Here is a 13,836-nt window from a genome sequence, read left to right on the forward strand (position 1 = left end):
ATATCTCCACCCACTCCATGCAACCCCCTCCCTTTTTCCCACAGCACTAAGTGTGACACCCCTGAAGATCCAAAGAAAAAGATGGCCTCCAGGGCTGACAATCACATTGACTCACTGCTTTCACTTCACTGGCAGTTTAGGAAAATTCTTTTTGTTTTTGTGCAAAAGATAAGATTGATATTTTTACCCAGAGCTTGGACATAAACACTGAATTGTGTGAGAACTTCTGTGTGGAACTTAAATGTACATAGGTAGTAAACAGAGTTCATTTTAATTCCGTAACCCTAACCCATCCAAGATTATATACCTTTTATATAATGTTTATATGATTTATATAAATTTTAATATAATTGTATGTATTTATAAAGATTATAAACTTATCTAGATGTCAGGCCCATTTATATTTAAGTCTTACTTCAACATTAGCCACAAGAGGGTCCAAAAGACTAACATTTAAGAATTGTAGTTTTTAGAATTTTTAAAAATTTTGAAAAAAATCTTTTTCAAATTTTTTTTGAAATTTTTGAAGTTTTGAAAATTTAATTTTTAAATGAATTTTTAGATTTTTTAAAATTTTAGCAATTGCAAAAAGAAAAGCATAGTCTTGATAAAAAGTCATGGAAAAAAAAGTACTTACACTGTTGTGATTTATAAAATATTTTCTATGTATGAATTCATGCACATAGAAGACCCAAATTACAATATAGCAAATGTAAACTAAATGAATTACTCATAGAAAAAGTAAAGGGTCTAGAAGCAAGTCTAGATGCTCTGAGACTCAACTAACAACCAACTCCAATCAAAGGAAGACTATATCCAAACTGAACACAGTAAGGAACAACCAACTACCAGAAAAAAAATGAACCTTTAAATGAACCTTTAGAGATAGACCAATGGCAATATGTCATCTATAGAGGGGAAAAAAACAAGAAAATGTCTCTGTTGTGAACTGCAGTCCAGTCCAATATAACCCCACTGGAGCTGAGCATTCGATTTCCTATCTTCCTCCTGGAGAAATTTCCTTTGCTAAAGAAAAGTTTCCTGAGAACAAGTATATCAGTGGAATGGCTTGACTCTGGAAGTTCTGGATATGCTATCATTGCAGGTTCTCAAGAAGAGACTGGATAGACATTTGTCTGGAATAGTATAGCGTCTTCTGGTTGAGAAGGGTGTTGGACTAGAAGACCTCCAAGGTCCCTTCCCTCTTATTCTATATTCTACTATCAGCTAGCTAGATATATATACTTAGACTTATACACAGCTTCACAGTCCTTTCTAAGCAGTTTACAGAGTCAGCATATTGCCCCCAACAATGTGGGCCCTCATTTTACTGACCTCGGAAGAATGGAAGGCTGAGTCAACCTTGAACCGGTGAGATTCAAACTACCAAACTGCTGATAATCAGCAGTCAGCAGAAGTAGCCTGCAGTACTGCATTCTAACCACTGCGCCACCACAGCTCAGATGTCAGGCTTTTGCTGTTCATCTACTTATTCATTAACTAAAGTCTTAGTTTTTCTTCTTGTCCATTGACAATGCTACAGTTGGAATAATTCTGTGAGAGGAACAGCATGTTCTGCGGTTTTGCCAGGATAACAATCTCCTCTTGAGCTCAATGTAACTCTGTTTCTAAGGTGGTAAAGAAGCAGCACAATTCAAATTGACCATCATATTCAATTTCTCCTCTTTGAACTGAGTCTAATATTCGTGCTTGCAACTTAAGCATACAGAAGGCCTAAACCTTCCTATTTATTTAATCATGGTCAGGATTTAGCAGCTCCTTTTATTTCTGATCCCAACAAAAGAACTTTCAAATGTTTTCTAAGAGAAATCATCAATAAAATTTTAGCCTTGATTATGATCCTGTACGTCATATCAATTAACTTCTCAGATGACACTCAGTTTCTGAGTGTGTTATGAACGGGAACTCTTTATTGCTAACTGGTGTGTCTTTGACAGTTTATTTTTCTTACAAATGCGGGGCAGAATTTCCTAAATAAGCTCAGAATTTGAAATGAAGTAAACTGAACTGAAACTATGAAAGTTAATTGTAAAGAGACCATTCCATTTGCAAGCAGTGTACCTTGTGTACCAACCATAATTGGGATAAGCAACTCTGTTGCTAAGGTCACAGTTGTAAAGTGAAATGTCATGTGTCCATACTAATTTATGACATCACTTCTAATTGCAGCCATTAAGTGAATCACCCACAGTTGTTAAGCATGACATTATGCAACCGTGACTTGTGACTTTCAGCTGGCTTTCCCATTGATTGTCATAAATGGTGATCACATGACTGTAGGATACTATGACTGTTGTAAATGAGCACCAGTTGCCAAATACTCAATTCACAATTATGTTGAATTGAAGGGATATTGCAGTGACTGCAAGTTTGAGGATTGTTCATAAATCTCCTTTTTTGACACTGTCCTAACTACGGTCACTGAAGTAATGGTCGGTAAAGAAGGATTTCCTGTATTTTGGGGAAAGGAAGCTCATGAAGTACTGGATACAAAATGGCATGGCCAAATGCTTCCTTCATTCTAAACAGAATATCCTAAGGCAGCAGTTGAACTGAGCGACATTGAGGTTACAACATTGGGAATGTATTCAAAGGTGTGTCTTACCTAGCCAAGTCCAAGTGGATAATTATTTTGGAAGAGGTGAGGGAAAGAATAGAAGATGCCACTTGGCTCAAATTTGGTTATTGGTTTCATTGGAAGATACTTGAATGTCAATAAAACACTGTAGTAAATAATTTCCCATTAACTGGTACCAGAAAAGGTGAGAAAAAAAGTCTTCTTATGAAAATCAGTGAGATATTTTATAGTGAAGAAATTACACTATTTTACTATATAAAAACAAAAACAAAGTCAGTATTATGATGATGATATATTATTGGTTTCTGTATATCAAGTTTCAACAGGAATATTTAACTGACAATACTTCCATTTCTTTTCAGATCTAAAACTGATGCTTTGAAAAGCTAACAACTCATAACCAGACATAATGAGGAAGTATCACTATTTGATTTTTGCAACAATCTGTTGTCTTTTACTCTTAGGCAAACATGAGGCTGATGCACAGCACAAAGAAACTAGTAAGTGTCTTCTATTTTTAAATGATTCAGTATTTAAAAATGAAATTTATCCCAGGTTTCCCTTGGAAATTTTGAAGGGAAAATATATTGCTATTGTATAATGCTGTAGTACCAATTGCCAATGTCTATCCTTGAATCTTTGCTGTGTGAACACAGACATATTTACTGTATGTATCACATCTCTTGCATGCCTGCCTTGGTGAACAAACAGTTGCCTCTGCTGTATCTACCCTTTTCATCCTTATACAATGGGTCTGCTGGAATAGATCAATGTCATTTGTGGTCTAGACACAGCATAGGAAAAATGGGGATATTTTTGTGAAAGGGAGCCAACTTTAATATGTTACATTTCTAAAGAGATGTTCTTTTTCTAATGATACAGATGATTGATTTTATACTCGATTCTTCTTTTTTGCAGTAAAGAATTAAGTAATATTACAAAATATTTGGGAAATATTGCACATCGTTACAATTTTCAATTAATTTTAATTTGACTTTTCTTCTGTCTGATGAACAAAGACAGCATCATGTTCTTATAATATTGGTACTACACAAAGGTATTTAATATGAACCAGAGTAAGAGAATGCAGAACTAGTACTGTAACAACTTATTTCAGAACAACTTTTTAAAAATAAATCTGAAAATTCCCACAAAAAAACTGTTTCTCCCAGCTGCCCCTGAACTCTTTCTATTAGCAAGTCTTCCCCACACACACACCAGACCTCCACTTTTCCCTTTTAGTATCTGCCATGTAGTACGGGGTAGAGAAAGAAATATGCTCCTTAATTTCTTCATTTTTTGTTTCACTGATTTGCTGGATAGCAATTAAAACACAAATTCCAGGGAACAGAGGGAGGGACTTTTCTCCAAAAAGGAACTGGACTGCTGAATATTATGGTGAAAATCAATTACTGATTATTCTAAAGCAACTGACCTCTCATAAAATGCTAAGCTATGGCTTATAACCCACACTGGTTAGTTTCATGTACTAAACCAAAACTAATGACTTTCCAGCAGTCTGTAAAGCAGTTCCTAACCCCCAGGCTGCGGGCCGCTACCGAGTGTGGCTTGTTTGGAACAGGGCTGCATGAATGGTGGGCCAGCGCACACACATGCGTGTGCACAAGTGACTTGCACAAATGATGGCCAGCTTGCACATGTGCATGCGCATGCATAGGCTGGTTTCTCTCTCCCCCTTCCAGGCTACTGAGCTTTAAGGTGGGGAACCACTGCTTTACAGGATATGTGAACTAGGTGAAAGAGAGCGAGAGAGAGATGGAGGAGAGAAGCAGAAAATCTCCTGCCACTCATTAGGAAGTGAGTGATCCTGTTCAATGGAAACTCATCTATGGAACTTCAGATGGGCACATTAAGTGCTGTCCAGATTTATTCCCTTTCAACATCTCTTGTCTCCTGGATTAGTCTCAGTATTCCTCAAAGAACTACTGAGTCAATATATATTTTAATATACTCCATAATTTGTGAAGTCCCTGTAGAAAAAGGAACCAAGTATTTAAAGAACACACTTGCTTTCTCTTACCTAGGCAAGGAAATCACTCTAAAATCATACAAAATGTTTAGATTAGATTAGAGTAAATTAAATTATATTAGAATAGATGAGTTGGAAGGGACCTTGCAGGTCATCTAGTCCAACCCCTGCCCAAGCAGGGACCCTACATCATTTCCAATAAATAGCAGTCCAAACTTTTTCTGAAAGCCTCCAGTGATGAAGCTCCCACGACTTCCGAAAGGCAAGCTGTTCCATTAGTTGATTGTTCTCACTGTCAGAATATTCCACCTTATTTCTAGGTTGAATCTCTCCTTGGTCAGTTTCCATTCATTATTCCTTGCTGTCCTTGCAAATATTGCAGTGGAAACAGTTCTAGTTTAGTTAGCAAGGAAAATGCATTTCTGCAAGCTGTTTTAGAAGTTTAAAATTTCCACATCACTCAATGTTCATTAAATAAGAATAATTTCCAGGATTTGAAAAGTTTCCATCTGCCCCAGTGTAAATGAACTCAGTGTTGTTGGTGGTATAAAAGAAGAGCCTGGCTATTAATGTAGAAAAAGATCTTCCTCCCCACCATGACCTCTGGAAAATCATAAATCAATGTGTTTTTTTAAAGATGTCAAAATCGGTGCTGCTGCTGATATAATATTTCTAGTGGATTCCTCTTGGAGCATTGGAAACGAACATTTCCAACTTGTTCGGGAGTTTCTGTATGATGTTGTAAAACAATTAGATGTGGGTGGAAATGATTTTCGGTTTGGTCTGGTCCAGTTCAGCGGAAACCCACATTCAGAGTTCCAGTTAAACACCTATCATACTTTGCAAGATGTCCTCTTCCATATTTCACACATGCCTTACATGGGGGGAGGAACCAAGACTGGACAAGGATTAGAGTTCCTAATTCGGAATCATCTAACTAAAGCTGCTGGAAGCAGAGCAAGCAATGGCATCCCCCAGATTATTATAGTGTTAACGGATGGACGATCCCAAGATGATGTGGTTCTACCATCATCTATACTTAAAACTGCTGAGGTAAACATGTTTGCCATTGGAGTGCAGGATGCAGTGGAAGGGGAATTAAAGGAAATAGCAAGCGAACCCCTTGATACTCACCTATTCAACCTAGAGAACTTTACTGCTCTCCACGGCATTGTAGGCGACTTAGTTGCCAGCATTCGCTCATCCATGGCTCCAGAAATGGCTGGAGTAGAAGGAGGGATTAAAGACATCACAGGTAACACTATCTCCTCTGCCATTGCAATATTGTGTCTGAGGGAATTATCTGCTACTTTTCCATAATTTTAAGCATTTTGGTATGTAGCGCAAGGGCATTTCAAGGTAACAATAATTAACTTTACTTCCAGTGCTATACTAATATTTTCTGTCGGTATGATCTGCAGCTAATACTAAAATAGCATGCAGTGTAGAGAAAGAATGCAAGCAAAACAATAAGGGGAAAAGATGTTGAACAGAATATTGTTGCAAATATTTTCATTACTGTTAGATTTTTTAAAAGTACTGCATGAGTTATTCCATGCTTGGATGCTTGAATGCTCCTGCCAGGGAGTGTGTAATATCTAGACAAATAAAATTATACAATTATAGCACTTATAATACACAGAATTTTAAGATTTTACAAAATGACATAGGCGGTACAAAGAATAAGACATCTGTGTTTATCTGACTACTGTTACTGGTAGCTAGAAGAGAAGCCTTTTTTCCCCACAATGTTTTGCAATTTATTAATTGTGGGGTGTTTAACCTCTCCTTAGTTGTAAGACTTTGCCTGGAAAGCCCTAATATGCACATTCAAAGGGTTCAAAACAAAGGGTCCCCCCCATAATGCTTTTCTGCCATTACATGTGATTTTCCTGCCAGTCTCCTCAGGCTGTGCCTCTCCCCAGCTTTCTAATGATCTCTGTCCTCCTGGACACACAAATGGACAAAAAGAAGAAAGGGAAGTAGAAGTAATTGACTCCCAGCTGGATAGCAGATTTGAACAGGAAATCTCCTGTAAATCCCACCTTTACATTAAGCAGAAGAAGAGGGGACGAAATAATCTGACTGGAATAAAAACTGTTTTATTTAATTAGTAAAAATGATGAAATGGAGCAGAAAATTTTATTGATTTAAATTTATTAATGATTATTCTGCAAGCCTGCATTCTTAGACCTTGTTTTTATACCTTGAAATGCATGAAAGGAATAATGTTGCAAAAAACCAAACCAGACCCAAAAGCATTATCATATTTGCCTTGTTTTATTAATTTTTATTCACTTTGCCTCAATTACATTTCTTCATGATTCACAGCCAAATGTTTTCATAAATAGGGCAAATAATGAGAGTCCTAGAGGAAATCAGGAAGTACTCTTCTCTGCTAAGCTATTTCATTTTATCATTTTATTTATTTATTAGATTTAACAGATTACCAGAGTTGGAAGGGACCAGGTAGGTCAGCTAGTCCAACCCCCCACCCAAGCAGGAGACCCTACACCAATTCTGACAATTGGTAGTCCAATCTCTTCTTGAAAGCCTTCAGTGCTGAAGCTCCGACAACTTCTGAAGGCAAGCTGTTCCATTGGTTGATTGTTCTCACTGTCAGAAAATTCCTCCTTATTTCTAGGTTGAATCTGTCCTTGATCAGTTTCCATCCATTATTCCTTGTCTGGCCTTCAGGTGCCTTGGAAAATAGCTTGACCCCTTCCTCTCTGTGGCAGACCCTCAAATATTGGAATACTGCTAACATGTTTCCCCTGGTCCTTCTCTTCACTAGACTAGCCATGCCCAGAATTATATGGTGCCTGTCATGCTTGTGCTGTTTAGGTAGTAAATTAGTTACTTTAAGAATTAAGAGCTGTCTCCTTAAGAAATTGCATTGTGGGAGATCTAGACAGAGGTTGCATTATGGTAAATGTAGTCCATAACATGTGACCACATCTGTGTGTCTGATTGGCCACTGAGGCTCTCTGCCTGGGTATAGAACAAAGCCCCAGCCATTATGAATTGCCACAGAGGAGAGAAATATGCTTTCTGAACAGGGGGACAGCTCTATCGTCCTTTTGCACTAGGAAATGGAACAGATTATGAATATACGGATGAATCTCACTTGACTGCAAGTTTTGATTTGCGAATACCTGAAAATAAACTTGATCTTTATGAAAGCCTGTTTGCTAGAGTTTAACCGTCTGTTCCCAGTGGAGCCAGATGCCTGGGAACAGAACAGTAAAAGGAGAGAGATGGGATACCCGTCCCCTTTTTTTTTCTTGGAATCAAGAGGACATTCTGTTTGAGTGAAAAAAGGGTGCATCTCTTCTCTATGCACAAAATAAGAAAGACTTTGTTTGCATTTACTTAAGACCTTTGCTTAGCCACGGAAATGAAAAAGCTTGCATTTGTTCCCTTTGCATCCCAGATTCTGTTTGAGTTTTAACTGAAAAAATTTCCTTGTCATTGAAGGAAAAGATGCTACTTCTCTCCTTACAAAGACTTTATCATGTTAACTAAGGAAAGTGTATGCTTGATTTTCCCTTGCCAAAGAATGGAGAAAGTTTGTGTTTATGTAAGAATCTGAACCAGCTAAGAAATAGAGAAATAAACAGAACCCCCACTTTCCTGGGCACAAAGCAAGTCGATCCTCATGGCCTCCATGGAGGTAGAATTTGCATGATACTAGTCACTTCCCCAGTCTAGCCAGCTCAATCTGCATTTGAAAAGCAAGTTGCAAAGGCGTGCATTTTGTAACAGAAAGCTCAAGTAGAAAGCTGCTGTTAACTTTTGTTTGAAAAAAATATATGAAAAAGCACTCCCTTACAGAGTTTTGCATAGTGTTCAGTCCAAACTGCATTCCAATCTCGGGAATTCCCTTAGGAATCAGAAATGGACACAAACACATGGCAAAATCCTAGACAAAGGGGAAGCTAACAACCAATTTAGTCCAAGCATTAATTGGTTTGCAGCGGTCTCTGGTGGCTTGTCTGCAAACTACAAACCAGTGTTAAAGCTACGCAAGCAATGCACCCTAATGGCTAAGAGGTGTACTGTACCAACCACACCGCACACAAGCACTGCACCCCAGTGGTCAAAAAAGTGAACTACAATGACGTTGTTGTGTCTTTGCCCCCCCCCCGAACCTGCCCCTCCCCCGAACCTGGCCTCCTGGCAGAAAGTGACTCAGAGAGCGAGGGGGAAGAGCCGACAGGGCTTCCCTCTGCGGAGCCTCCTTCTCTGGCTCTGCTCCAAGTCCCAGAGGCAGGCCAAGTGGAGGAGATGATGAGGCCTCTGTCTCCTGCATCTCCTCCCTCTCAGGCCATGCCTCAAGACCCAGCTGCTGACAATCAGTCGTGGCTGGACCCCTGGTATCGCAGACAGGAGAGACGGCAACATCAAAAGAAAGGGTGGGGCAGGCCTAGAGAATGCTGAGTCACGGAGCCACACCCCGCAGGAAGTAAAAGCAGGAGGGGCTGCCCTATAGTTCTTGTGACGAACAAATAATTGACTGTTGAAAATATTGACTGTACTTTGGCTCCTGGACTCTGTTTCGTTTCCTTCTGAACTTTGGGATTGTTCCAGCTCGGACTGCGATCGCTCTGATAGATAAGAGGACTTGGCAAGAATAAATTGCTGGCACATCTAGTCAGTTTGCGTTTCTAATTGATTGTGGTTGGGGGGACAGCACAGACGTCTCCAAAAGTTTGCAATGCACCCAGTGATCAACAAAAAAAAAAAAAAAGTGAACTGCAATGATGTCTCCTAAAGTTTGCGATGCACCCCAGTGGTCAAAAAGTGAACTGCAATGGTGCTGTCTAAAGTTTGCAACACACCCTAGTAGTCAAAAGGCGAACTGCAACAATGTCTCCTAAAGTTTGCAACATACCCCAGTGGTCAAAAAGCAAGCTGCATCACTGCCATATAAAGTTTGCAATGCACTCTAGTGGTCCTAAAGTATCCAGGACCAATCATCGCTGAGGCTTTTAATGTGTCAGCAGAACTGGTCTTCCCACCTAATCTTGACACGAATGAAAAATCTGACAAATGAAATGTCATGGAATCCAGTCATGGCAGATGCATCTGATTCATAACCATGATACAAATCTAGAATGAGATGTCTAAATTTCCAAAGACGCAAAGGCACCTCCGGAAACCTATGACCTGAGGCAGCATAAAAAGCTTACCAATGCCATGTGGTCAAGCCTGTTAGAAGAATGGGATAAGTACTATCAATGCCATCAAAGATCCTGGGAGAAATTTATACATTATTACAATGCCTCCAAAGAGGTGTTCTCTTCAGGGTGCCTCCGCATATTGGAGAAGGATAAAGAGAAGATGAATTTACAATGGAAGGATTGTGAATGCCACCTCATCCTCATCCAGATGAAGTTAGGAGAACAGGGGTTCCAGGAGGACATACAACACCTTCAGCTGCTAAACAGAGAGCAAGAGAAGCTCCTTTTAAGCAAAAAAGACTTTCCTTAAGACAACCTTCAGCAGAATAGGATAGGATAGGATAGGATAGGATAGGATAGGATAGGATAGAATAGAAGTGTGATTGGACACACAAGGAATTTGTCTTGGTGCATATGCTCTCAGTGTACATAAAAGAAAAGATACATTCATTGAAAATCATGATAGTCATAGGGTACAAATAAGCAATCAGGAAACAATCAATATCAATATAAATCATAAGGATACAAGCAACAAAGTTTTTTTTTTAATTTCTTTTTGTCACAACAGTATACACAAACAATTGTCATAGATAAAGCAACATATTTTGAAGAAAATATACATATATGTAAAAAAAATATGCATCAACTATATCAATTTGATATGATGAAGGGAACAATAGGACAGGAACGGTAGGCACTTTTGTGCTCTTATGCACGCCCCTTATAGTCCTCTTAGGAATGGGGTGAAAGTTACAGTCATACAGTGAGAAGGCCAAATCTGAAGTATCCCATCATTTGCATATGCTACCCCAGTGGTCACATGAGGCTCCCACTCACTCTTCTAAGAAAGCCTCCTCACCCCAACGTTCACATGCATCTACAGCTCACTCTTCCAAGAAAACTGTGACCAAGAAGACCAAATACAAGGCCACCCATCATTCGCATGTGGCCCCCCTTTACAAGTTGTCCTGTTCTCAGACGGGTAGCAGCATCTCACAGAAAGCTTCCATCCCAGGTTCCTACCATTCTTCCAAAGCATCTTCTCATCATAGCCAGAGGTCCTGGACCTCAATAACAGAAAATCTAGCCGCCAAAGCTGCAAAGGCATTAGTTGAAGCTGTGGCGGCCAAGGCAACTTTAAGTGTGGCGAAGGAAGAGCAATTGCAGAAGGAATAAATGGCCAGACAAAAGGAAGAAATGGCCAAAGCTCAGGCCAGACAGAAGGAAGCTCAGGCTAAACTTGAGTATTTGAAGCATGAAAAAGAGGCAAAAGAAAAGGCAGCATGGGCTGAAGCTTTACAGGCGGAAGCTAACCACACTTCACTCAACTTCAATCCCAGACAGTTGGAGAAGGAGAACTCATATGAGCATGTCCGGGCTTATGTGGATGGTCAGAACTCCCTACAGCAGGGACCTCAAGCACCAGGTCTACAAACTACTCAGGCAACTGGTAGTGTACGATCCAGACCATGAGATTCCTCCCTTGGAAGTGGACAACCTACCCCAACAAACCAAGACATACAGGACAACCTGAGTACTCCATCAGCAGCAGTGAAGGATCCTCAGCAGGATGGTACACAGGCAGCTGCAAGTCACAGCCTCAATGCCGAGGCTAAGGTGTTCCTGCCAAACCTTCCAGGCATTTAGAGAGCAGATGTCTGGCTCAATGGAGGTAATCAGCCTGCCTGCCAGTAAAGAGAGCTACCATTGCCCATATCATGGCAAGATGAAATTGTCTGGAAATACTCTTTAGGAAACTACCAGCTGTCATTGGCACATGACCCTGCTCTAGCTGACTCCGTGGGGCATACCTTACCCCCACCCCCACCATATAACTCTCCTGAAGTCCAAAAGGATGCTACAATATCCTGGAGAAGGATGGACTTGGCGTCTAGGGGGGGTACACAAGTTCTCCGACTAGTCAGGCACAGAATATCTGCTATGGAAGCTTAACTTTTCAAATGCCATATGATAGCATGGCTAGGCCCATGATCAACATGAGTAGTAAAGGAGGCCTATGCATCACAACTATATGAGTCAGTCGAAGCCCTCAAGTTATCATGGGAAATGCTTGCTCAGCGTTATGGCACATCTATGCTGACAGAGTCCTCGTGCTTAGAGCATGTCGACCACTTCCCTGCCATCGACCTCAGTGACCCTGAAGAACTATGGAACTTCTTTTCCCTCCTTAGACAGCTGCAGTCAGCACAAAAGGATCCCGCCTTGCCAGGACTTAGCTGTCTCAACCTGTATAAGACGCAAAGTTCTATCATTAAAAAACTACCACAGCAACTGATTGAAGCATGGATCAACTTGTTTGATAACGACTGGGCGAAGAACCTAGGCAGAGACCCACCCTTCGCTGTCCTTCAAGAATTTGTCGCCCTCATAGCAAAGATGTACAACGAGACATGAAATATAAACCTTAGAAAACAAGGGAACCCTGCCAGCAAAAGAACCAACCATAGCCTCGGTTCGATCAAGAGCCCAGCACAGGCCGCAAGGGAAAAAACCTCCGTATCTGTGCATAAAACCTTGCCCACAAGGAACTCAGATGAGGAACCTTCGAAGAAAGTTCAACTTAAACCTCTGACAACAAATGGAAATCTATTATGTCCACTCCACAAGATGTCACACACTCTGAATAGGTGCAGAGGATTCCACCAGAAGCCCCTGGATGAAGGAAAGGATTTGATCAGAAAGTACAGATTTTGCTTCAAGTGCTGCGAATCTAAGGAACACATGGCCAAAGATTGCATGGCAAATGTGAGTTGTTACCTGTGCCAAAACAACCAGCACCCAACCGCTCTGCATCCAGACTATGAGTCGACACCATGGCCAACTCCTATTCCATGGTTGACTCCTCCCCTCCCCCTTTGACTAATGAGACCCAGCATGGCAATGAAGTGCACCCAGATATGACAACAAGTGTCAACTGCATGTCAGTATGCGGTGACACACCATCCCCTCGTTCATGCCATTAGATCTGCCTAACTAAAGTCTATCCAGCTGGACTTCCAGAAGAAGCCGTTAAGGATGTATGTGATAATGGACACGCAAAGCAATCAATCGTTAGCCAGGTCAGCTTTCTTTGACTGCTTTGACATTCAAACCGAAGAAACGCACTTCACGATTTCTACATATACTGGGTTACAGCGCACAGTGGGAGGAAAGTCACTGAATTCTGCATAGAATCGAAAGATGGGAGTGCTAAATTCACATTGCCGCCACTGCTAGAATGGGATGCTTTACCACATAATCGCAGTCAGATTGCGATGCCAGAGTTAGCAAGCAATATACCTCACCTGAGACACATTGCTAATTTCTTTTCTGCCCTAGACCCCGAAGCCAAAATCCTGCTCCTGTTGGGAGTGGACGCCCCTGAAGCCTTCCCTCACCAGGCAGTGGCCAAAGGCCCATTAGGCTCTCCATTTGCCCTCAAGACAGAACTCGGATGGGCCATCTTAGGACCGGTTTGTGTCGACTGGCTACAGCCCCCCCACCCCCGCCTGACTTCTATCAAGCAGTTCTACACCAGGCCAGTCACCGACCTGGAACTGCTGTGAAGGAAGACTGAATTTAAAGAACTCAAAGATTGAACCTACCTCATTGTTTGCATTGTCTGATGATATAATCTTGTTAGTTAATAGTGGAATTTTACAATTCCAGGCGGGGAGTGTGCTGTTTAGGTAGTAAATTAGTTACTTTAAGAATTAAGAGCTGTCTCCTTAAGAGATTTCATTGTGGGAGACGTAGACAGAGATTGCATTATGGGAAATGTAGTCCATGACATGTGACCACATCTGTGTGCCTGATTGGCCACTGAGGCTCTCTGCTTGGGTGTAGAACAAAGCCCCAGCTTTGCCACAGAATTGCCACAGAGGAGAGAAACATGTTTTCTGAATAGGGGGACAAATCTAACATCCTTTTATACTAGGAAATGGGACAGATTATGAATATATGGATGAATCTCACCTTGACTGCAAGTTTTGATTTGAGGATACCTGAAACTAAACTTGATCTGTATAAAAACCTGTTTGCTAGAGTTTAACTGTCTGTTCCCA

General features: G+C 40.7%; 1 protein-coding gene across 16 annotated transcripts in view; it reads left to right on the forward strand.

Moving 5' to 3' along the window:
- Positions 1-13,836, forward strand: part of COL6A3 (collagen type VI alpha 3 chain) — a 160,556-nt gene that overhangs the window by 38,591 nt on the left and 108,129 nt on the right. For 14 of the 16 annotated variants that reach the window (XM_058184995.1, XM_058185007.1, XM_058184998.1 and 11 more), the window contains exons 2-3: positions 2,962-3,099; positions 5,227-5,844. In XM_058184995.1, the coding sequence (XP_058040978.1) occupies positions 3,009-3,099; positions 5,227-5,844 (709 nt within the window). In that variant the 5' untranslated portion in view covers positions 2,962-3,008. The remainder of the gene's footprint in view (positions 1-2,961; positions 3,100-5,226; positions 5,845-13,836) is intronic. The other 2 variants (XM_058185039.1, XM_058185054.1) reach the window with 1 other exon arrangement.

This window comes from Ahaetulla prasina, chromosome 1 (genome assembly GCF_028640845.1).
Source record: "Ahaetulla prasina isolate Xishuangbanna chromosome 1, ASM2864084v1, whole genome shotgun sequence".
In the NCBI taxonomy this organism is placed as follows: Eukaryota; Metazoa; Chordata; class Lepidosauria; order Squamata; family Colubridae; genus Ahaetulla; species Ahaetulla prasina.